At 38.3% G+C, this 25,286-nt stretch overlaps 1 protein-coding gene across 2 annotated transcripts in view; it reads right to left on the bottom strand.

The window, feature by feature from the left end:
- FREM2 (FRAS1 related extracellular matrix 2) overlaps positions 1-25,286 on the bottom strand; it is a 117,584-nt gene that overhangs the window by 12,875 nt on the left and 79,423 nt on the right. For both annotated transcript variants that reach the window (XR_012579024.1, XM_074535376.1), the window contains exons 7-17: positions 24,912-25,061; positions 22,772-22,981; positions 22,386-22,583; positions 20,200-20,364; positions 19,935-20,117; positions 16,432-16,562; positions 15,367-15,525; positions 14,163-14,466; positions 12,128-12,259; positions 11,209-11,540; positions 1,567-1,759 (exon numbers count right to left, since the gene is read on the bottom strand). Coding sequence is in view for 1 of the 2 variants with exons in the window: in XM_074535376.1 (XP_074391477.1) it covers positions 1,567-1,759; positions 11,209-11,540; positions 12,128-12,259; positions 14,163-14,466; positions 15,367-15,525; positions 16,432-16,562; positions 19,935-20,117; positions 20,200-20,364; positions 22,386-22,583; positions 22,772-22,981; positions 24,912-25,061 (2,157 nt within the window). In the remaining variant the exon portion in view is untranslated. The remainder of the gene's footprint in view (positions 1-1,566; positions 1,760-11,208; positions 11,541-12,127; positions 12,260-14,162; positions 14,467-15,366; positions 15,526-16,431; positions 16,563-19,934; positions 20,118-20,199; positions 20,365-22,385; positions 22,584-22,771; positions 22,982-24,911; positions 25,062-25,286) is intronic.

The raw sequence follows: 25,286 nt of genomic DNA, 5'->3' as shown, positions 1-25,286 counted from the left end.
AATGTGCTGGAAATTGAACACACCAATGTGAATGTATACCACCTGTACAAAATCATCTGTACCAACCATATTTCTTGTTACAATAGAAATAACTATATATTCAGGTTTTAATTTGGGCAAAATCATCTGTACAAAATCATCTGTACCAACCATATTTCTTGTTACAATAGAAATAACTATATATTCAGGTTTTAATTTGGGCTTTAGAAGACCATGATTGCATTACAGTGTTACTTAGAATTTATGTAGCACAATTATATGAATTGAGAGGTATGGAAAGAAACTGGAAACTAGTTAACCCCTCCTTGCTCAGCAAAACAACTGCTGAAAAACTACTACCAAAGTAACACTGGGATATGCTGAGGATTGTTTTGTACTGGTTGTTTTCAAAGGGAATTGAAAATGTTCAGCACATCCAAAGATGTGGTCATCAGCTTCTTAAATAGATACATAAAAGAATTAAAGATGGGAAATGGTGGCATAGATGCACAACGTAACTGCTGAGACAGAGGATTAGATCTGGTCATTATTTGGTGACTAGCACATCACATGATCTGTGGCATGTGGCTCATTCTTTAGGCATGGCATGACATGTGCTTCATTCTTCATGCACTGCAGATTCCCCTTGCTGCTCCTCATTTCCTGCTCTTAACACAAGGACAGAAATGGCATAGCAATGATTTCTGTAGTTCATATACAGAGTGAGCAGAAGCAAAAAAAGTGACTTTAGGTTCCCAGGAGTCCTGAAATTCTTTATGTACCTAATTACAGCTGGTAACCTGTATTCTACCTTAGGGAGAAAGATGGGAAACACCTGAAGTGTAATGCTAGGAAACTTTAAGTAAATTTGGATAAAAAGAATAATGCAGCACACAGGTGTAACTATACATTTTAATCTTGCCCATACTATGCACATACTTGCACATAGAATGTCACTATTTGTAAAAAGTAATTTAAGTTTTTAAAAGATAAATTCTGCAATGATAGATTTCTACTTGTTGAATAGTTATAAACATTTACTGACTGTATTTAACATATTGTAGAATGTCTCAGAATTTACTACTCTCACACAGAGGAAAGGCTCCCATTATACAATTCTGTTTCTTTTGAATGTTTCATAACATTTTCAAAATATCATAAGTTTCTGAAACTGGCCATTCATTGTGAGAAAAAAAAGGTATCACAGAAAAGCTTCAATTATTTTCATTAAAGCATAAACATCTTTAATGAAAGATTTTAAACGTGTGCTAACAGAATTTGGTTACAGAACGTACCCTGAAGTTCTGAGTAGATATAAATGTTTTAAATTTTGCACATGTACTTCAAATATAACAATACATTTGTCTTTCTTTGCAGTAAAAGAGCTGATGTCAACTTTACACGATTTTCACTAAAACTCCAGCAGACACCTGCGAGTGCTAGGAAATGACAGACTGCAATTGATAATAACGAAATTATTAAATTTGTTTTTAGTATTGGAATGATTGAAAAACCATCCTACTGTGTGCAAACTACACTCCCAGTAACAGAGCATGAGTTATCTATGGCAAGAAGCGCAGCACCCACCTTGGAGCTCTGCCTCAGGCGGGCTGCCGATACCGTCCTTCCACAGGATGGCAGTGTCATACACGAAAGTCAGCCGCAGCTCCGACTGCAGGTCGAAATGCTGCCAGCCCCCGACGCCCACCGGAGAGTGGAAAACGTAAGAGACGTACAAAGGGACTCTCAGCGTGACATAGGACTGCACTAGGTTCAGAACCTATAAAAACCAGAATTGTGTATCAGCGTTAGTGACCATGAATGGCAGCATCGCACAAGCAAGCTAAATGCTGGAGAAAGGCAAGACAGAACTTGAAAAAAATACTGTGACTCAATCAAAATCTCTCTTTTTGTAAATTACAGATGAAGTGCAAAACCATGTTTCAGTGGTTTTCAGCTGAGATTACATCCCTTCAAGTTTCATCTTTGTACTTCAAACTGAAAAAACATAACCCACTCAATTTTGAATCATCTTTTTTTCTGTTTTTTTTTAGTACATAAACAACACAACTACAAATGAAGGCTTTAGGAATTTTTCAAATATGCTGTTTCATTTGCTCTATGGTTATGCCTTAACCAACTCTTTTGTTTATATTCTTGTTACTATCAACTAAGAAACTTCTGGAAGATGCTGAAATTGCTTGAATATCATTGCAAGACTGAGTCCTTGGACTCTACTTAGCTACCTCTGGAACTCTTTCTTCCTTTGTGCATGGATAATAGCTAACATGCTGCATGCAAACACAGAAATCATACTGTTCTTCCCTGTCTGGAAGAATTAAAAATAACAAGCAAGCTGATATGGATTTAAAAATAGAGCCTTTCTTTATACATTGGACCAAACAATTGTGCTGTAATTATGAAAGAATTACATATTCTTTATAGTTATATATATATTATGAAAAAAGATAAGAAGAATAGTGTCAGTAAACTGTCACCTCTTAAGATAGCTCTTACATGATACACAGATCTAAGCCTGTTTGAAGAGACTTCGTGTTTATGTTTGGTTACAAATGCTTTGCCACTCACATATCTCTGAATGAAATGTTCAATCCAGATCCTTTTAGACCATTCTGTATTTTCTTAGAAATACATGGGAGGAAAGACATTGAGATCATCTCTGAGTGGGAAACTTTTCAAAGTCATAAAAGCTGTTGAATTCTGATTTAGTTCCAACAGAAATTCCATATATAAATTTGTACATCTAAACATTTCCTTGATTACCTTACATCTTTCTAAAGAGTGTTTTCAAATAAAAATTCCCCAGCATTCAGGGAAGTTTACAAGGAAGCTGGGTTCAACCAGCAGCAAGTCAAGGTGCTGAATGACCATCACCTTACAGCTGCTTTACACTTTGAAATGCCTGACAGAACCTTTACTTATATAATGCAACCACAAATTTACTGCTTGCACCCACTAAATACTTTGACCTAATTAAGGACCTCGTAAAGGTAAATGTTCATAGTTGCCACAATTCACTTTCATATGTGACTCTCCTTGATCTGCACTCTGTGCTAACAAAATGTTTTTTGACTTATATTGTTTGACTCATTTCATAATACGTGCTAGCATTCAGATAGTAGTCATTTGGAAACACACAGTATCACAGAATCAAAGAATTTTAGGGGTGGAAGGAAGCTCAGGAGATCACCCAGTCCAGCCCACCTGCCACTCAGGGTCACCTAGAGCAGGTTACACAGGAACATGTCCAGCTGGGTTTTGAATGTCTCCAGAAAGGGAGACTCCATGACCTCACTGGGCAGCCTGTTCCACTGCTCTGCCACCCCCTTGTATTCTTTCCCATGTTGTGGTGGAACTTTTTTTGTTTTAGTTTGTGGCCATTGCTCCTTGTCCTGTCACTGGATGCCACTGAAAAGAGTCTGGCATCACTGAAAAATAAAACACACAGACTGGTAGATGAGAAACTAGAGTTGTAGATTATAGTAATGCTTTGTTGGTTGTACATAAACAAAATCAAGAACTATTTGGAACAGAAGAAAAAAGTTCTCTCTATATATTAGATGACTAATTAAAGTTAGACAAAAATATTCTTATTTAGTACCATTTAAGTTGCAGATTTATCTTTGGGATACCTGCATGAGTATCTGAGCAATTATTTTGGACACAGATTCACTAACTTGTTCCAAATAACAACATGATATTCTCACCTCTATTAAAAAAAATAGCAATGATGCAGCTCTCAAGTGTCTTATGGTTTGCCTTTGATTCAGGGGTAGCCTCAAAAATTTGTCATTTCCTGGACCAGTATCAAGAACTGAATGAATATATTTGATTGTATATAATATGTATTACTATTGTAAGGTCATCCCAGACAAACTGTGTTGGCTTTTCTCTCTGCCTTTTTGTTCTATATCTGGATGCTGTACAGTAAGAATTAGATACTGAGGTCAGAGATCTGAAATGTAGTTTGCTCATAAGGAAGAGATAAAAGTATGTGGAACAGGATTTAATATATGCCCATTATTTTCTTAAATAGAAGCATACATAATGCTTAATGATAAAGTAGAGGACTGGAATATCAAAGTGAGAATTTAATGACCTTGAGGATTAGAATAATAGCAGTGAGATGAAATCTTATAGCTTAAAGTATAAGGTAATAGAAACCAGTCACAGGGATTTCTTTAGAAATGAAAGACATTCATTAGACACAATAGAGGGGAAAGAAATTTTGTTATGCCAGTTGATCACATCATAACTATGACCTTCCTACCCTCTCCATGTGCTATGATCCTAAGATAAACTGAGGAATGGGGTGGAAATTAGAAGCATGCATGCCATTATACAGAGCACTACTGAGAGCTTATCTGGAACAGCTTTGATCATCCATGCTTGAAAAAGTCTAATTTGCATTGTAGACTGCAGAAAAAGAAATCAACATAATCAGAGGAATGGAAAAAACTATCTGATGAGAAGAGTCTAAAAGAGCAGTGTTGTTAGGCCCAGTACAACAAAGGCTGAGAGGGAGTAAGAATGCAGTCTATGTACATCAGGACACTAAGTGCAGAGAAGGGCCACTGATGATGAAAGATAGTGCTGACATGGGAGCAAATGGCTGTGAGATGGCCATGACAAACACAGCCTGGAAACCAGAAGAGTTTCCAGCCCTCAGTGTGGGGGCACTCTGCAAGAATAGTGAGCCCGTGGAATCCTGTTAGGTTTTAGATTAAGTTTACTAGTGTTGGAATGACATTATATAGACTTAAGGCAGAGGTTTGGATAGGGTGATCCACAAAACTCCCTCTAGCTCAGTATCTTATGACACACCAAACTAAAAAAGCCACCCCCCATTACAAAGCTTTTCTTGGCTTTCAACGTATCATTGGCTCTTCATGTGTACTTTACATAAAGCAATCCACTAATGTGGTTTGTAAGCCACATTTTGGGGTTTTCTTGCCTCCATTTAATGGGACCATAGTGTTAGAGACCTCAGCTTATTTGCACTGGTCAAAATCTAGTAGCAGGATCCCTTCTGGGGCAAGTCAGCCAGGAACACTGCTGCTTTGACATGTTACCCCCGCTCTGGGGAGAAATCTGAAATCTCTCCATTTCTAGGGCTGTAGAATTTAAAAGGTTCTTCCCTTTTAGCAAAACCTGCAAGAGGTATCTGGGCAGCAGAGCTGCTTGCCTCAGCCTAGGAATTTATTTGTGTACTCATGTGCTTCCATCAGTACTGCTGCCCTTATGTGTGATTCATGGCATGGACGGAGGAGGAAGAATTTGTTGCGAAAAGCTCCTTGAGATTTTGTGCACACAAACCCTTCTACAGGCACTCATGGATTTGCAGGTCTGGAGGCAAACCTACACCACTGATAGTCAGAGAATTACTGAATAAATTATTCTCTCTAATAGTAAATGAAAACTTGTCAGAGCCTCTCATTCCTACAAGGGGGATTCTACCCTTCTGTAAGCAGAACAGAAAAATCTCAAGACACCGTATATGAAAGGATCTTCTTGATACAGTGAAAATAAAATAAAGAGGAAGTCAACTGCAGAGGAAAGCTGTGTCAAAGTGAGCAGACACCGCCCTACCCCCCAAATGAATCGATGGAATGCATTACACAGATGGAGGAGTTTGACTTCTCCAGCCCTCCTAATAATGCTGTTTACACCAACATGAGAAAACATTCTTTCCATTGAGTTATCTTTCTTTTCCAGCACTTCATGCAAAACCTATTGGGAGCAACCAGCTGTTCATTTTATATCTCAGTGACACTGATGAAACCGAAGGGTGACTTAGAGCTGTGTAAGTGTAGGATCAGCTTAGCTGCTGTGGAGAGACAGGACAGGTGCACTATGTATCCCTGAATCCTATGCACAGGAGATTTGACCAGTTAGACAGAAAAAATCACATTCAGTAACATTGATTTTAAACAATAATAAGTGGGTATGAATTTTAGTCTTCTGATACCAGGAGAGAAATACAGACTACAGCTACACAACAGATGAACTGGGGAAATTCTGTCTCATACTTCATGACAATGCCAGGTCTGGAGAGAGGAGATAGAAGACAAAATCTCTGTCTCTCAATGAGGAGATAGAAGACAAAAATTGTTCCAAGGAGGGAACAGACTCTTACAGATAATATCTGGAAAAAATTAGATTAAAAATCGTCAAACCTCAAAATCCACATGTGTGAGAGAAGAACATGATTTATACATTGATCTAAGAAATAGAGCTTCATACTTTTTTTTGTGAAATAAATTATCACAGATCACAAGGTCTGGTTTAGAATACTGACAATTCCTATTTAAGACTTAGTAAGTATTAATGGAGTTTCTATACATGTTTTTCTTTTCTTCCCCTTTCAGATGCAATCTGTCAAACTTCATTAAGTAAAATACACAATTATTTTGAGAATCTGTCACATAACAATTTAGAATATTTAAAATAAAAAATTATTTTCAATAAAGGGTTGGTGTCATGGACTCTGTTCTACATTTATACCATGCTTTATTTAGCTGGCTTACATTTCCAGAAGGCAGAGCTTGTCAGTGTATGTGTGTGTGCACATTGATAGTACTGATTAAATTAGACGGTAGAAATAACACAAGTTTGTGTTTTATTTTGTGTATCTCAATGAAACAGGCTTTATAAGAAAATTGTATTTTTATTCTCCAAATTATTCCATGTCTCATCTTCTATTGCATTTACTTGTGATGTCTGTGAATTTGAGTCACGCAAGCTTAACAATGTTATCAATTAACTGTTTTCACAATGTCAGTATGGCAAAACTAAGATTTGGCCCTAAGAAGACACTCAGACAGGTAGGTCACAGGTGAAATGCAAAGCAGGTTTATTTAAAGAAGTCTGAATGGAGAAGAGAATGCAATACAGCCTTGAAATGCCAGTCCCTTGAAAAAATGTAACCTCTGACTTTGTTACACAGCTGGTGCATTCACTTTAAAGTTTTTTATTCTTTACAGCTTACTAAATGCACATTTGCAGCTAGAGAAAAAAATGTTTGTCTTTTAGAGAGGTTCCATGTCAAGGGGATATGTGTTGCAGAGTTTTCTTAAACTTGACTAGATTCACTAAAGTGAATATAAAAATCTGAAAACAGACATTTCTGTCTGAACTTTACAACATCTAGTAAGATTTTCAGAATAGGTGAGTTTTCACCTTAAAGTACGATTTTGGTAAAACTAGTTCCTATAAAGCTGGAAATATACTTTTTCTGTGTAATAAAAACCCTCTGCAGGCTGCCTTGTATAAGGTGCAGCAGTATATTAGTGATTTTAAAACCTGTTTGCAGATGGGATTTTGAAATGCTCAGCGCCGTAACATGCGTAGCATAAATGTGACCTGAACATATCAGAAGAAAGACATTTTCAGCTTGGGCCAAAAATAACTGGTTGTTGAAGAGAAAAAAGTGAACTGTTCAGCCATCATCAATTACCATAGTTTCAAAGTATAAAGCTATACATTCAAGTATTTTACTACATGTTCTTCACCTTCTTGCTCCTATAAAAGACCTGATTAACGAGCTGTCATTAATAAAATTAGTTTGAATGGTAATTTCCTTGCTTGCCTATTCCAAGTCTGGCAATAGACTGAAACTATGGAAAGCAACATCCATATATAAATACTTGGCCAGAATCATACAGAAGCCTTCAGATGCCAAACTGCCTGGCTATAGCAAACAGGTATAACAGCAGAAAATGGGATCAAATGATACTTCACACTCCATGAAATAAGTGCAGGCCAGTACTTCAGTGTACACTTCATTAAAGTATGGTCACTTGCTTGGTTTTCACTCATTTTTTCACTTCTTTCATGAATATCTGTCATTGTTTTAGAACCTGTGTTGAGAGAATGTGAGATGTCTGTAATACTTGACTCTCACAATGTCCCCATGAATAAAACCCTACCTTTGCTAGATATTTAAAAATACTGGAACACTGCCCTCAAATAGGTGAGTTCCCCTTTTTTAAGGCCTATACATATCCAAATGTAGACCCTGAATTTTAGACTGTGACTGCAGGTTGTCCTAAAGAAAACTGTTAATCATCAAAGCTGACCTTAACAAGTACAGAACTCTAATCCAAATTAATTAGCTCAATTTAAAGACGAGCAGGTCTTTAATTTTAGGTAGAAGTTCTTTAAACTGCACATCTAAGTCCATGTTTAGATACATAAATGCCTGGTTTTTCAGTTTTGGGCAGACCCCAGGAAGAAACCGTCACGCTGCACACTGAAAAGAGTGCTGCATCTAGCTCACACAGGGTTTGCTCATGCACAGAATAATTGAGAAACAGAATGGGTCACAATCAAAAGGCCTCAAAGGAAAAAAAAAAAGAGAAAACTAAGACCTTCTCTGTATGTATTATGACAGTTCATGAGTTCATGGGAACTGGCCAAGACAGCTGCAGCCTTCAGCAAACACTAGGAGCTGTGCCAGAAGAACTGCACCAGCTGCAGGTCTCCTACCTCACTTCTTGCTTACTAAAGTTCATCTTCTTCCCCTACCATACCAGGAGCTCCCATGAAGTGAAGGTCCCAATCATTTAAGATATTGCCAGTTCTTTCTGTGAAATCGCTCTGTCTGAATCAACATGGCTGTCTTTGTTTGACCACACAGGTACTGGAGAACTAGAATCAAGAAACAAAATGTTGAGCCTAAAGTTCTAGCCAAAGTATTTGGTAAATTCAATATATTAAATTTGCAGTGGTAGCAGGATATGGTAAGAGTGTTTTTGTTATTTATCTGTTCTGTCTGCATAATAGAATTTGGGCTTCCTTTGTCTGCTAAAAAAATGGTGAAAACCATAGCTGCCAGCTTTCTTCTCACAGAAGAGGATTATTAATTGTTCACTGAAGGAGAAAAAAACAACAATGGTGACAACCACAGAGATAGGGCACTGACTGCCTCCCCTCTCAGCTGGAGAGGTCATGTGAAGATAAAGACCAAACCTGGAGAAGAATTAAATGGAGGTGGGGAAAACAGGGAGGGCAGTGAAGCGCGCACTGGCTGCAGGGAAATGCTTCACTGCTAGAAGTAATTCAGCTTGATATTTCACTTAACATACTGTAAACCTTTTTTGCATAACCTAGAAGGCACTAAAGTATTACCTCAGCTGCAGTTTCATGGCTCTCACAGCTCATGTTGATCCCTCTCTGCTTGTAAACTAGAGAACTTACATAAAGTACATAATACTTCTGAAGCCTCAGGAAAGTACAGCTCACTTCTCTGGCCACATTGCCACTTGTGCATGTTGTCCAAAACTGAATACACAGGTTCTTCCAATTTACTAAAATATTGGAATGGTACTTATTTCCTCCTCTGTTTATATTAACATAGAGATAAATAGGTTTTATTTAGATACATATTTGTCTAAAGCAGCTATTCAGCCTTTTGGCTAAAGGACACAGAAGTATTTAAAATGGATTCATACCAGATCTTCCTTCCTTTTCACTGAGGGAGAAGTGGCTTGCATAGCTTCATATGCAAGCTTCATACAGATGCTTCAAATTGTGTGTGCTTATGATTGCTTTGTATGGGAAATAAGAATTTGTGGTTGCATATTGCCTGGGCATAAGGAGACAGTCAAAGGAATGATGAGTCAAAGAAATGAAGAAATGAAAACATTCTAAGAACAGTGAAGACTAGCGTAATTTTTATCTTGTGGCAATGTGTAAGGTTTACATCCCACACTTGGATGGATGCCTTCCCTTTCCCTCTGACAGTTTCACAGATCTCATGGAATGCACCTGTAGGAGGATCTGCTTTCAGCAGAGGCCAAGCCTAAGCAGATCATGGACAGTGAGCTTCCAACATGAAGACAGAGACCTTGAACTGGTCTCTGTAAAAGACATGGTACAAGAACTGATGACAAAGCAGTGAGATGACACATCCATCAAGGCCTTTGTATCTAAGACAGACAGAAGCTCCATTTTATTCTCATCTTCTGATTTAGAGTATATAATCTCTAGTTAAGAGGGGCAGAATGTAAAGAAGTTAACCACGTGCTAAAGAGATCCTGGTGCAATTTCTTGTCCAGCAAACTGACTATGATTACTGTGAACACCCATGGAGTTAGGTGGACTTTAGGCATGTAATTATAACAAAATAAAAAAAATCACTTTATCTAATTAGATATCTGTATGTCCATTGATGACTACACTTTTAGTAGTAAATTAGCTCTGTTGCTGCACATGCTTATATATTTCTGTGGGCAATGACACATTTTCCATACCTGCTTTATGCCATTTGGGAAAATGGCATAAAAAATAAGAATTTGTGCAAATAAATCTACTGAGGTCTCATAGTAGATGGATCCCTGGCAAAATATCAAAAGAGCAGAGAAATGATGGCCATTTCACAAAGCAGGCTCACTCTTTTCATAGTGGTTCAACAAGGAATTCTAGGGTACCAGAACAGTGAGTTAGTTGTGGATAGACTCTGATATGAATCCTTCTTGCAGCTGTAGGATTATTCCCTGAATATATTTTTCTGTACATAAACCTCATATTTACAGCCACTGTACTCCAGAGCCTGAGCAGGCTTATATAGTAATTACACAGGGAAGACCAAGGGATTCATTTCACTGTCACTGCTTGAGAGGAAATCCTGCACCCTTTTCTTTCCACATTGCTATGGATTTCTAGAAATAATTTTCTTAAGTATACCTGAAGTTCTCTCCAAGCCCTTGCTTTTAACTCCCCAACCAGTTTCACAGATCTGTTCTTCAACCATTCCATATTGACAGCTTTTTTTGCTTCCTGAACAAGTAATTTTCTGCTGGGCAAGGTGAGAGCACTGTGCTGTCTGCACTAATGGGTCGTCTTACCCAGTGAACAAGAGACCAGCAAAGCCAAGCTGCTGGTAGGAGACTGCAGTCCATTGCTGTCAGCAAGAACTCTTTCCACAATGTTTTAAAACTGCTTTTCAAGAGATACCACAATGAATATTAAATACCTCAGTGCTATCTATATGCTAAAATAAATTCTTCAAAAGGTTTTCACTTTAAAAAAAGACTAAGCTGGCTCACTATACAGTATATATTTGGTTTGCCCTAAAATACCCCAGAACTGTATTGTGAGAAAATCATAACGAATTTCATGCAGAACAAATGATTCTCTTATTTCTACTAGCACAGATGTATTCTGAGGGAAATATTTTATTAAAAGAATACAGTACAAAATCAATACCTGCCCATCTGTGCCAATGGTGCCTCCACAGTCTGTGAGGAGCTCGGACATGTCATAGTAGCTACTGAACTCCCACAAGCAGGCTTCCAGGTTCAGGTTGCGGTAGAAGCGCAAGGTGTTGGAGCCCCTGATTGTTGGGCTGTACTGATAGGGAATGGTCTCTCCAATCACATCTGGATTCTTGGTAGCGTCAGTTAAAAAGCCATGGTGGGTCTTTACTTCTGTGTAATCCAGCAGGTTGGAGCACTTGTGGTTTCCAACTCTAGTTCCATCAGGGCTAAGTGTCAGCTCAAAGTTGGAGAGCTCTCTTGTAGAAATAACAGGCAGCATGCCTAAAAACATTAATTTATAGCACTATCACTACATGGCAGTTGTCAGACCTCCTTAATTTAGCCAGAATTTGTCAAAGTCTAAGCATGTTATGCAGTGCTTTTGTATTTTGTACTTAGACCAATTACTATACTCCAGAATTCAAAGAAAGTTGATATGCTAAGTATGAATGAGAAATTTACCCACAATAACTGTCTGTATACTACGAAAAGACAAATATTTCTAAACATATGAATATTTAGATATATTAATATACAACATATTATTAAATAAAAAATAGTGTGAATAGCAATTAAACAGTATATTTCTATCCACTTCAAAGGAGCTTTATAAAGCTTAGGTCTAGCCCAATTGATGTAAATTATGCAGTTAATCTGAAAATTCTTCACATCAGAGATTATGTCCCAATACAGCATCTTATGCACCTTGTTGCAAATTGCACTTACTCATTCATAACATTTTTCTTTGGTCCTACTGTTAAAAGATTATGTTGTTAACTTGTCTGTTTAAAATGACCTGACCAGTAAAATAGCTCGAATAACAGCATCTTGTATAAGTTCTCCTAAATTCACATCTGATTTTCTCATACCATCAATATGTGGCATTGTGACTGTCAGTTTGATGAGGTTGGCATAGTCAGGATCTTCTGGGCCAGTGTAGCGCAGTTTGGCAGAGAATGGCTCTGCTCCAACTACTCCTGATATACGAGGCTGACAAAGACCTGGTGGAAAAAAGAGAAAACAACCTTACTTTATGTCCATAGGACACAATCTATACTTTTATTTCCACTATTTAAGATGTACTTTTCTTCCATGGTACAGGTATTCAAAACAATGATAATTTTCTTCAATGACAGATAAATACTTTGAGAAGTATTTTCCATAGGTTTTAATAGGAATTTATGCAAAAGAGGATTCAAACAGAAATGATCACTTGATCAACAGGATCACATTTTCAAAACAAGGTGATATTGCATCAGTGTCTTTTCAGTTGCTTGTGCCACCCTCACTTGCAAAGCCACTGCCAAGTGCCATACTTTCTTACAGAGGTCTTCAGAGGCATATGTTTTAATTCCTGCCACCATCCTAAGTTTTATGGAAGATACCTGACCACTGTTCGGTTGGTTTTGGCACTGGATTGAAGTATGCAGTGATATGTCCTCACAGAAATTCATGAGGCTCCTGATCCACCACTAACAAACGTGTAGTTAGAAAGATTGTGTCACAGGATATGTAGAAATATTCTGCTTAAAATAGAGCCACCTTCAAAGCTGGATCAAGTTGCTTAAGGCCTTGTTAATTTGAATTTTGAATTTCTCCAGGAAAGGGGAATGTGTAACTTATTTTGGAAAACCTTTCCAGTGTTAGTTCCATGTGCTCCAGCACTAGTCCAAGTTTGTAGGACCAGAAAATTAGGTTTGCAATCATGTGATCTGAGATGTATGCAACTTCTAGTTGCATGGTTCAATGGAGTAGTGTCTGCATTCTGGTCACTTTGTCATGTGATGGCCAAAGGATTACAAGGTACAAATGTGGAAAATCAAAACAGTCCTCTTTGCCCATTTCTAAGGGGTTTCAAGAAAAGAGGGCAGGGCCCTCCTCTTGGAGAGCTTATTGGCTCTGGAGGACCCAATGTTGCTCAACATCTGCAAGTATGAAATTTCTGTCAGGACGAAACAAATTTCTTTTCTGCACATGACAGCTTTTTGGTTGGTTGGTTTGGTTGGTGGTGGTTTTAGTTTTGTCTTTTTTTTTTTTTTCCTGAAGTGTAAATATGTAAATTACATTGCTAAAGAGACTAAATACTTTTTTTTTTTTTTTTTGCACAATCTGAATTCCTTTTGAGAGTTTGGTCTATGCACTGAAGGTCAGGCATCTTCAAAATGGAAAATATTCAGGATTTTTGTAGGTTGCTTTGATCACTGCACTTCTTTCCTTCCACGTCACAAGTTAGCTCAGGTACTGGAAGTAATTTATGCATGACAACTCAGTCCTGACCCTGAGCTAATGAGCTCTGCTAATTTATCAAGTGTAATCCAAATAATGCATTATTAAAATAAAAAAGCGAGTCTGTCTCATGTAACAAGAAGGATGAAAAACTATGAATGCTTTGACCAGGGAAAAATTTTGTCCATGCTCTGTTATTGGGCTCAGTTGCTTTAGTCTTTAGTCAAGGAAGACATCAATTCTCAGGTATCCGGTGAGGCCTGAATGCCAAATGAGATTTTGCTTCTGGCTAGGCTTTGATATGCCACTCCCATGTGGATTCTTCAGTGCCTAACAGGAGCTGAGACTGCACTGCATCATTACTGCGGCTGAATTCAAAAGTCAACAGAAACCAGATTTCACTAATTTAATTGCCTGTTATATACCGTTCTCATGAACATACAAGTTTGCTATGTGGATTAGTATTTAAAGACATGGAGAATTAGGAGAGAGGAAAAACTTTTTCTTCATAAAATGCTTGGCTGTGTCAAGACAGTTTTTGCATCACCTCTATGAACAGCAGAAGAAAAGCTGACGTGGTGATGCTAAAACACCTGACCATGTAACCAGCTTTTGTGAGGACTGAATTTGGGATCCAAAAGAGACCTGTGAATCTTGCAGTGGGTGATGATGCCTTACCTTCTGATGTGCTTATAGTGACAATAGGGCTCAAAAGCTCAAGACCCTCATTCCCATCTGAATTCACAGCCCGAGCTGCACACTGGACACGAGAACCAGCTTGGAAGTAAATGGAGTCGAGTGTAATCATCTTAGAGGAGGTGAAGAAGGTGTCAAAGTCAACCTCCCTCATGGGGCTGGTCACGCCATCGGGGCCCGTGGGGGCACTCACAAGCCAGCGGTACCGTGTCAGGGTATTGTTGATGCTCTCACTGGCACAAATAGAGCCAGTCTTGTCAAAGTCCTCGTACTTAGGATTACAGGCCTGCAGAACAAGGCAGATGTGCTAAGAATTTATTTGCTTCACAGCAAAGAAATTTCAAGTCATCAAGAGTCACAAAACTCAACAATATGGAACTGACAATCCCACTAAATCTCATAAGAAATCACCTTATTTAGACAGCAATGGATTTAGCACAGTTAGGGTACATTAAAAGGCATATCTAATTATACTTACTGAAATAAAAAATATTATTTAAAATTGATTTATAGGTGAAAACGTGGCATAGCTATGAAAGCACAAACTACACCCCCATGTACTACTTTAATTTTATCTTGTCCCTTTGATCTAATTCTGCAAATACACTTTGCATTTAAAGACTTATTTTCTTTGATTCTTTTTTTATTTGGAAAAATCATTCAATTTGTGGCATTCCTGTGCAAAAGCAATGTGTGAAAAACAAATTGAAGATGGACAAAACATTCTTCAAGGTATATGAATAATTATGTAAACTTTTCAGTAGCAAAACTACCAGTGAAAAAAATGAAAGAAGCCTGTATTTCCTTCAGCACTTATTTTACAGTCTGTGGCACTCATTGAAAACAATGGCTTATCTGTTATCTCCAGTGATATTGACTCTACAAATTAAGGCAGGATAATGCAGGAAATACTAAGGTCATGCAACCACAGACACAGTGTGGGTATCAATATTGCACTATTCTTAGTGAAGAACAAGTGAAACATCTTTCTATGCTTTTTCTCCTCCTGAAAATGGATTCATTACCCAGACAAATTAGATTAGCTCTAAGGATAATTCTAGCTAAAACTAATATGTATGACTAATATGTGTGACTCATCACCATATGGATTGATACTGGGTGTATAAAATCCACTGAACCAAATCCATATACTGATTTTGTTCCATTTTTCCACAGAGATACTCACTGTGATACAGATGACAGGATAGCCAGCAATGGGACTGGTTCTGTCTTTGGCTTTAGAAGTATCATCATATATCAACAGAGATGCAACTTGAGGGACAGAGGGAAAGGTGACATCTGCCATGCTGTTCATTTCTTCAATGTAAACAATGGCCTTGGCTGTCTGACAATGAAAAATACAGAAACAGTTCTCTGTGAAAATGCAAATAAACAAGCTGGACCTCGATCAGAGTATGTCTAGCCTTCAAAACATTTTTCCAAAAGAAGTTCTATAACCTCAACTAGATGAGCTATTGAGAAAGGGTTGAGGCACAGAAAGTACACTGCAGAATGTAAAAGGAAGAGCTAAAATGAAATTTTTCTTTTCAGAATAGTGACAATCCCAGACCTTTAACCTTGACTCCCTGCTTTTTTGTTGTCACTTCAGTACAGTAGAAGTCCCTATGTGCAGTATATGCTTTAATGCCTGGTGGAAATGGGGTGTTTGTCATCAGCAAAGGCTGTGTCTCTTCTGTCTGGCTGTCTGGAGTCAGACTATATATGGTGCGACACTGCTGAAGCAGACAGGCAGTTTCAAGCACATTTTATGCCATATCAGAGGAGTATACTGTTTGAATTAAAAGTATGCAAGATACAATGCTAAATAACAAGAATGTGAGGCTATTTAATCTTACACAATAAGAATAATATTAACATGATTTTGACAGCAGAAGTCATATTTCACCTGAAATTACTCTTTTCACAACACAGAGGTTGTATTCCCAGAGAGTGTTTCTGAGAGGACATCAGTTTCTAAAACTGATTATATGAGCAGAATATGACTGGAATGATACCCTAAAGACTGCAGTCTTTCATTGACTCTGTAGCCCCATCAACATTATTGTCTTGACAACAAACTGTTTTGTTTAGGTGTTACTGTGACAGCTGGGAAGTCCTTTTTGTCTTTTTAATATGCAATCCAAGATGGTGTGAACAAATCTTAAAAGAAGAGTAAAATGATGAGCCAGAAAATAAGTAAGAGGTCTGTTTACCAGATTTTGTTGTTCAGGACTTTGGATGAACTTGTTACCTGTATTTCTGCAACCATGTTCTCATCAGGCTTCAGGTGGACAGTGAAGGCTTCTCTCATCTCCCTTACTCCATCAAAGAGAACTTCAATCTCCACAAAGTGCTGTGTTTCACCCTCCTTGAACTCAATTTCTGAAAACATGAGAGACTTAAAAATAAATCTGTTGATCATAACAACCTTTGATTCTAGGCCCAGCCAAGAGAGATGGCAGTTAATACTCACTTTTCAAATCACAGATGTTTGCAAATTTAGTTTAACCTATTTGTATGCCACAAATAATAATAATGAATAGCAGTGGACACATGTAGAAATCACTGAAAATAAGACATAAATCAAGAGATTTGAAAAGCTCAAGATTCAGTCTAATGGATCTTAATGTTTTGAAAATTATCTGTGACTAATTACATAAATGTTGGTAACCCATGTGAATGTCCAAAAGACGGAAGAATTCTAAATAAATGATATCCAACAAAATGCAATAAATACAATGGTATATACCAAAAATAAGGTACAAAGCTGTAGCTCCACAAGAGTATTGTATTTTGAAAACCATTGTCTCTGAAAAAATATCCTAAGTCATGGTGATAAAAAGTTCAACCTTAGCTAATTGTATTTGGTTTGCACGGCAAGGCTTTGGTAGTGGGGAGCTATAGGGGTGGATTCTGCAAGCAGCTGCCAGAAGCATCCTCCATATCTGACAATGCCAGCTGGCTCCAGGATGGACCCACGGCTGGTGAAGGCCAAGCCCAGCAGTGTCAGTGGTAGTGCCTCTGGGATTACAGATTAAAGAAGGGAAAAGACTGCTGAACCCCAGCAGCTGGGTAAGAGGAGTGAGAGTATGTGAGAAATCACTCTGCAAGCAGCAAGCTCAGTGGAGAAGGAGGGGCAGGAGATGTTCCAGAAGCCAGAGCAGAGATTCCCCTGCAGCCCCTGGTGCAGGGCCTGGTGATGCAGGATGCGCCCTGTAGCCCATGGGGGCCGACGGTGGAGCAGAGATCCACCTGCAGCCCGTGGAGGACCCCTGATGAATGCCCAAAGGAGGCTGGGGCCCTGGGGGAAGCCTGCAGTGGAACAGGCTCCTGGCAGGACTTGTGGCCCCTGGAAAGAAGAGCCCACAGTGGAGCAGGTCTGCTGGCAGCACTGGTGACCTCCACACTGGAGCAGTTCCTGAAGAACTGTAGACCACAGGAAGGACCCATAGTGCAGTTTTTGAAGAACTGTTTCCAGTGGGTGTGACCTCTTGCTGGAATAGGGAAAAGTGTGAGGAGGAAGAAGCATCAGAAATAACGCGTGATAACCAGATTGCAACCCCTATTCCCTCGAGCCAGTCAGAGCTAAGGAATGTGGGAGTGAAGCTACCCCAAGAAGAAGGGAGGGGTGGGAGGAATGTCTTATTTCTCATCACTGTGCTCTGGTCTGATTAGTAAAAAAAATGAAACTAATTTTCCCAAGTTGAGTCTTTTTCCCCATGCTGATAAGTGGTAAGTGATGTCTCCCTCTTCTTATCTCAACCCATGAGACTTCTGTCATATTTTCTCCTCTGTAGCTGAGGAGGGGGAGTCATGGAACAGCTTTGGTGGGCACTTACTGCCCAGCCAAGATCAACCCATCACACTGACTATGATAGGGAGTACTATGATCCTTGACTGTATTAACTACTAAAGAAATAAAAAGTACAGAAACTATTTAGCATTTGTGCCTGGAAAGCGTGAGAGTGATAATAACCAAAATAATAAGTGCATTTCTAATATTTAAAGGATGTCAAATTTACTTTGAAGATGTACAGAAATAACCAAGAGAAACTTAGGACTGGAAGAACTTGCAGATAGTGATGTTCTCACTGGTATATAGAAACACCACCATAATCAAAATATACCAGATGATAAAGACCTCTGCACTCTAAAGGGACAGGCACAAAAAGCAGTAGTGCATTAAAGCTGAAATCTATATGGGAAATAAGGCACAGTGAGGTGATAGAGACTGATCAGTAAAGCAAAATGCTAAGAAGCACTTCCTCTCCAAAAGACCAGATGCCCTTTCTAAAGGATATATTTTCTCAGCAAAGTTATTTGGATCAATACAGAAATAATTTGGGAAAACTGGGAGAATTTTGCAATCCACAGTGAGTCTGATTAAGTGATCTAATGATGCTTCTAATGCCAAGTGTTATTAAGCCAGGGAAATACTCTTTAGGGTAATAAACATATGAACTCTCAGCTGTGTGACACCTAAGAATTTTACTGATTTTCAGTTTGCCACACTTCCTTCAGAAAACCCAATTATTGATGTGGGTTTTGTACCTATGGCTGAATATGCAGGTTCCCGAAAGCCACAGGTATTCTGAAACTTGTGGGGAAATTCCGCTCATCACAGACCTTTCTCAAAGGTCTGGGGGCAGAGGCTGAGAGCCCCTTGTTCTGCAGTAATAGGTTTCCCTGAAAACCTTGTTCCCATGTGCTGCTGGTACACAGCAGGGAGAATGTAAGCAAGACAGTGCCTACTGGTAATGTGCATATAGGATAAGTTTCAGCTGACACTACAAGTTCCTGTGGTTTTCAGGGGGAAAGAGCAAAACTCTACAATGCAGGAGTGAAGTGACTGGAATTAGCAAGCTCTGGGTTGATGATTTTCTTGTGGCTAACAAATTGCCTCTTCAGATATCACTAGTGGGAAATGCCACTGCTATGGAATTTGAAGATATAGTGCAATGTTGTTGCTGGATGTTCAAAGCTAAGTAATGTATTTCAGCTGGACTGGATGCCAAAATAGTTTATCCAAAACTATGAAAACACTCCAGCAATGAATGATTAACCTTAAAACACAGAGTACTATCATGTATTATCATAAACTTTAAAAGAAAAAAAATCATAATGCCATAAACTGCATTAGTCATTGCCTAAAGCAGGTAGGTGGGCCATTAATGGAAAGAAGTTTATCAGCTAAGAAATTTCTCATTCTGTTGTACAACTTCTCAACTCATTCATTAGTAGTGTGGAGCAGAAGGCAGTGAACTCAGAAATACAGAAGGAAAGCTTTATTATTACAAAGACAGAAAAAGAAATATACATTAATTCCTACATACAGCAAATCCCATTATCTTAATGAATTGAAGAAGAAATTCTTAATGAATCAAGAAACAACCACATAATCATAACCTATGAGTAGATGTTTCTTCAGAGTAGAATTATTACACTCTGCAAATACAACTAAGATTTAAGTCACACATCTTCCACAATTTCTTGAGCTACGCATGTTTTCAAAGGAGTCACAATCCTTTTGTAAATATCTTCACTGATAATTAGTACACCAACAGCATTTGGCTGTTGAAAACCACAGGGGATTTGGTACTCCTGTTCAAATTTAGTTTGTCCACGCTGAAAAGGAAAATGCAGTTTGGGATGTGGTTGCAAAATATTCTAATCACAGATTTATTTCATTTTTCAAAAATTATGCTAGAATCATGAATGAAAACAAATAGTTGGATGTGGTAAGTATGATCCTACCTTCTGATATAGGGTGATAGTCTTCTCCAGAAGTAGCAGATCCATCCTTTGTATGAACTCTCACAACAGAAACTTTGGAAGCGTCTCCCAGACGAAGCACTGGGATTTTCACAATTGCTACTTGCCTTGTGTCCTTTGGTTCACTCACACTAAATTTGGTCTCACCAAACTTAATGATAGCCTCTGTCATTAGGAGAAAAAAAAAGGGGTTTTAGAGCACACAGATGGGCTTCCAAAAGCCAGTAATAATAAGCTATTCTCTTACTGTCTGCGTCATCCCGAATCTTTATCAGCGTCTCGTTTTGCTCGCCAATAGAGGCACCAAAGGAAGAGTCACTTCTTGGAGTGCCAAGAACCAGGCGAAGTTCCTCCTCCTCCTCATGGAAAGTATCATCCGTAAGCACCAGCGTGCAAGGCTTCTCACTTTCACCTGCAATCATTCTGAAGGTAGTTATCAGGCAGAACTTAGGTGTTCTTTGCTTAAATACAGCACTTCTCTCCAAGCTCAAGGCACCTGAATCCTGCTGGCCTAGGCATCCACCTTGACACCATACATGTTAATAAGCAATGACAGCAGTGAAAGCAGAATTAGCAATCATTACTTTTCTATGGAAACTCATTAAAGTGGAATCCCCCATTTTGGGACTTCTGTAAGACAAGTTTCTATTTGTTATGTCCACTTTACATGTATCAGTCCTTCCGTTTTACCTAAGAAGAAAATGCTCCTTCTCAGTGATTTCTTCTATAGAGTCCACTTAAAAAAGTAAATACTTGCACAATGAAACAGAACAATAAAACCTTTCTAATGATAATACTAATTACTAATTACCATTACTAATACTAATGGCAATTTTGTCCTGAAGTTTTATACTTCAAGTCTCTTTCGCTTGGACACCCTCCAGCTATGTGGACCTTCACTTTTATTATTCCGTTTGACTTTAAGGTCTTTTGAACTCCCACTGATTCCAAGTGACAGTGAAGATTGCCTTAAAAATGCTTTGGAGTATCAAACCTCTCAATTTCGCACTCACAAATTAATGTGCCCTGACTTACTAGATGTTCAGAAACTTGAACATATTTTCTTATGTCTTTTACACAAGCAGCAAGACCTCTGAATAGCGTTCAGTGTCTGGCACCCAGCATGACTTGGTGGGCTCTTCCTAATGGGACTGACTCCTACATCCCAGACAAAAGGAACAGTACAGCAGGAGAGAGATGAGGTCAAGCTACTGTATTTTTTCATCATTACACATGCAAATAAGATCAAGGCTCTTCAAGATGAAGAACCAGACCAGGATGCTGACTGTGTTCATTTTCTGAGTTTGCCTTTTCCCCTCACTATAAAAAATCAATTATCCCTTAAGGAGAAAAAAAAATGCAAAATATTCACCCTGCTTATTGTTACTTGGAAAATGTGAAAACTGGAATGAAACTGCTGCATATTAAACATGTCTTGCACGTTCAATATGCAGAGTCAAAATATAATTCTAATAGACCTCTTTGTTACTTGTCTTTACAGAGAAATGGTAGAGCAACACTCAAGAAAAGAGAAAAATCACTTCTAAGTGGCCCAGATCCATTAATTCTTACTAGCTGGACTCTTTCCGGGTTGCACAGAATCAATGACAAAGGTCTAGAGTATAGGACAGCATGAAAAGTTGAGGCCAGCCCTAAATAAAGACAGAGTAGTCAACTCACTTTTTCAAGCGATACATGTCTACAGAAACACAAAGGTTGTAATTTCTGTGATAAGGATATACCAAGGATTTAATGCTGAGGACAGAACTTGTTTAGGACTTGTAAAAAATATCACATGCGTGTGAACTTCAAAGGCTAGAAGACCAAACTGCCTTCTGCACATGTAGAAAGAATTAGGCAGTATTCTTTCAACATAGTAACATTTGATTTATTTGCATTTCATCTCTGATGAAATGTGGGATATTAAGTACCTGATATTCGTGGGCGGTCTTAGGAAAGTCTTGGTGGGAGAAAAAAATTCAAACAGGAATTAGGAAGCTATATACCTGTTGAAAGATCTATTACTCATTTCAGAGCACGTCAAATGTATTTGCCAGAAAACTTCTTAACAAAGAGCAGAACTTCTGAAGTTTCCTTTCTGACAGCAGATCTGGGCTTCTACTGTGCTATGCCAAACCTGCTTTTGCTATCAAAAAGATTCTGGCACTCAGACTGAACCTAAATGAAGATATACACTTTTGGCTTTTAGTGATTATTGCTCTAAGTCAGAAGTGAAGAAAATAAAGGTAACATCATTCCATTGTGCATGAAAAAATCCAAATCTTTGTTTTCTAGAGTGATCCTTTTGACACTACTTTATGAGAAGAGACAATTAAAACACAACAAAATAAAACAAACAAAGCAAAGTAAAGCAAAGCAAAACAAAAGAAAACATGGTGACTAAAGGCTTCTAAAATACAATCAAGAACTTACCAGGAAGGAATGTGATGATGGAACTGTCAGTATTAGGGCGTTCTTCGAAGTCCATCATAACCTGAGCTGAAGCTTGCCTTGTATAGCATCTCACAGTGGATGTGTATCGGATATCCCCACTCCTATATACCATGGCAGAAACCTGCCCATCATTTTCATTGGCTACATACACAGATTCTTTAAACTGCATCTTTGGCACTGGGCAGAAAAACATAGAAAGCACATGTAAAGTATAACTGCAGAAGTTATCATATCTTCCCTCCATAATTTCACATTTACTCATGCCACACTGCACCAGATACAGAACACAAGAGGCCAGACAGCAAATGACTTAACACATCATCTCCAAAATATGAAAAAGTAAAAAAAAAAAAAAAATTACTCACAATCAGACACTGAGTCATTAATGAAGATGGTGGTCTTGCTGGGTTCTCCAAGGGCAGCATTCATGGGCATCCTTAGCACAAGCTCAAACTTCTCTGTTCCTTCCAACACCGGCTGTCCAAGATCATCCAGAATTATCACACGAAATGTCTGCATATTGACTCCAGGGGAAAAATCCAGGTTTCGACTGATACCTACATAATCTACTCCAGCTACCAAAGGAAAAGAGATAAAAACAGCATTACATGTAATCAAAAATAAAAATATCTATCATTAGGCAGTTAACTGTAGGTAAATATTTTTCCTTTATAACTTTAGTATTTGCCAAATTCTGGCATTCATGTAAAGCAAAACTATCTTTTGGTATTTAAGTTGGACTACACAATAGAGTAAGTCAATATTTACTAACTTTTTGTTTAATGATGATTTGAGTCACAAAATGAGGCTGATTCTGTTCTGTTGTAAACCAACAGTTTTTCTAGAAAAACTAATGAAATTTGCTTGAAGTGAGAAATGAAAGTAAGCAAAAAGCTTTCAGAGAGACTCTGGAGATGAAGGAAAGTCTTTTGGAAAGAAATTTCATACTATTTTGTAACAAAGATGGAAGTTTTAAGATTAATGTAAAAAGGAAAGGAGACAAGGCCAGTGAACTGACTGGGGGAAGAACTGTTGTTCAGAGAAGTTGTGTAAAACAGAATGAACGGAAAACAAACAAGTCAAATTCTTATCAGAACACATCAGGTGAGGTTGGTTATCTTACTCTTAAAAGAAGATTGATCTGGGTTTGTTTTCTTTTAAACAAATCAAACCAATTCATAACATGTCAATAAGAAGATGGCAAACAAAACAAGATACTGACTAAAACATGACACTGTCTTGGACCAAGGCATTAAAGGTATCCAGGACTTTAGGGAAGGACTCAGTTTTAACATTAGGTTTTCAGGAGAATAAACAGCAGAGCTCCTGAAACAAAGCTTTAGGGGAAACAAATTGAAATGGAAATCAGGTTTGGAATTCTGTGAATTTGGCAAAATTTGGCCAGGTTTAAGGCCATCATCAGATGGGCACTTGCCTAACAGCTCTACTGTTGTACTCCCCTAGAGCTAAGCCTCTAAGGCAGGACTCCAGGACTGAGAGCTCAGAGCAGCAGATAAACTGCTGTACTGTGTAAGGCAAAGAACCAGGTTCATAGTTTTACAGGCAGCCAGCCATGTCAGAGCTTTCATGCTGTGACCAACAGACTAGAGAGCTCAAGAGCTGAGACAGTCCCAGCTTTTAATCCTAGACGTCCTGGCAAAATGAATGAAAATCCTTACTGTAAAGAAAGATATTTTTTTACCAGAAATAAAATAACTTAATTATTCAAGATTTGATAAAGATATCAGATCATAAAAGCAAGTTCAGAACTGAAGCAATCATGTATTTTTTCAGACTTAATAATTTCTTTTTCATAAGAAAAATACATCTATGTTATGTATATTGTGTTATGCATACACCATACATATATATTATGTTTAGATATTCCTGAAATAACAGTAAAGTTAGACTCAGGATAAGCATCTAAGGAAGATAATTTTTCTGCTGCCTTTATATGAATATTCTAGTTTAAACATTATGATATGCCTTGTGAAAAAAAATAGAGTGTGCTAACACTTGATTCTGCCAACAAAGGTTCTATAAAAGCATCCAAGAAACACACAGCTGAAGCAATCCTGGTAATAATTTCTCATTGCCTACAGTAATTGCCATAGGTAATAATTTCTCATTGCCTACAGTAAAAATGAGAGAAGCAAACTCAGCATGCTGCCAGTGACTGTAATTGTGCCCAGAGTATGCTCTTGAGGCAGCAATCAACTGCCTTTGTAGCAGTCTTTATATGAAGATTTAAAGGCATTTCTCTTTGTAATATACTTCACAGCAGCTCTTACTCCTGCTTCTCTGAAATTCTGTAACCACTTAATTTGCTCTAAGAGGAAGAGATCTGCTAATAGCAAGACACATACCATTTCCATTTTATGTTGTTGAAGCTGTACCAAGACCCACTGAACCAGCACTTGTGAGATGTGCCAGCGCGTGCCAGCAGTGTGTAGCACCATGTGCAGAGTAGCAGCAGTGTGAAATGGGAGGGAAGCAATAACTCACCCTCTGCAGTTACGGGCTCAGACTTGCGCGACCGCACCGTGACAGAGGCGGCTTTGGACAGATCGGTTCCAGTCCTCCAGACACGGACCTCAATGTAGCCAGCACTCTCATCAACATAGTACTCATCATTTCCAAAGTAGAATGCTGGTTCTGGTGAAAGAGGAATAATGTCCAAAAATGCTTCTTTACCTTACATTGAAGTTAACAAGAGACCATAAAATCCACCTTAAACAGTGGAAAGCACTTTGCTCGCTTTGCTCAGTAAGTGAAAGAAAGCTTCTTTTTTCAAGGTTTAGAATTCTTCTAGCTATTTTTGGCTTCTTTTCAAGTATTGGTTTGCATGGTTTCAGATAGCAATTGTTATATCAGCACTGT

The sequence above is a fragment of the Zonotrichia albicollis genome, chromosome 2 (genome assembly GCF_047830755.1).
Source record: "Zonotrichia albicollis isolate bZonAlb1 chromosome 2, bZonAlb1.hap1, whole genome shotgun sequence".
Taxonomy (NCBI): Eukaryota; Metazoa; Chordata; class Aves; order Passeriformes; family Passerellidae; genus Zonotrichia; species Zonotrichia albicollis.
The sequence above is the reverse complement of the archived record's forward strand: the minus strand, read 5'-3'. Positions and strand labels throughout refer to the sequence as shown.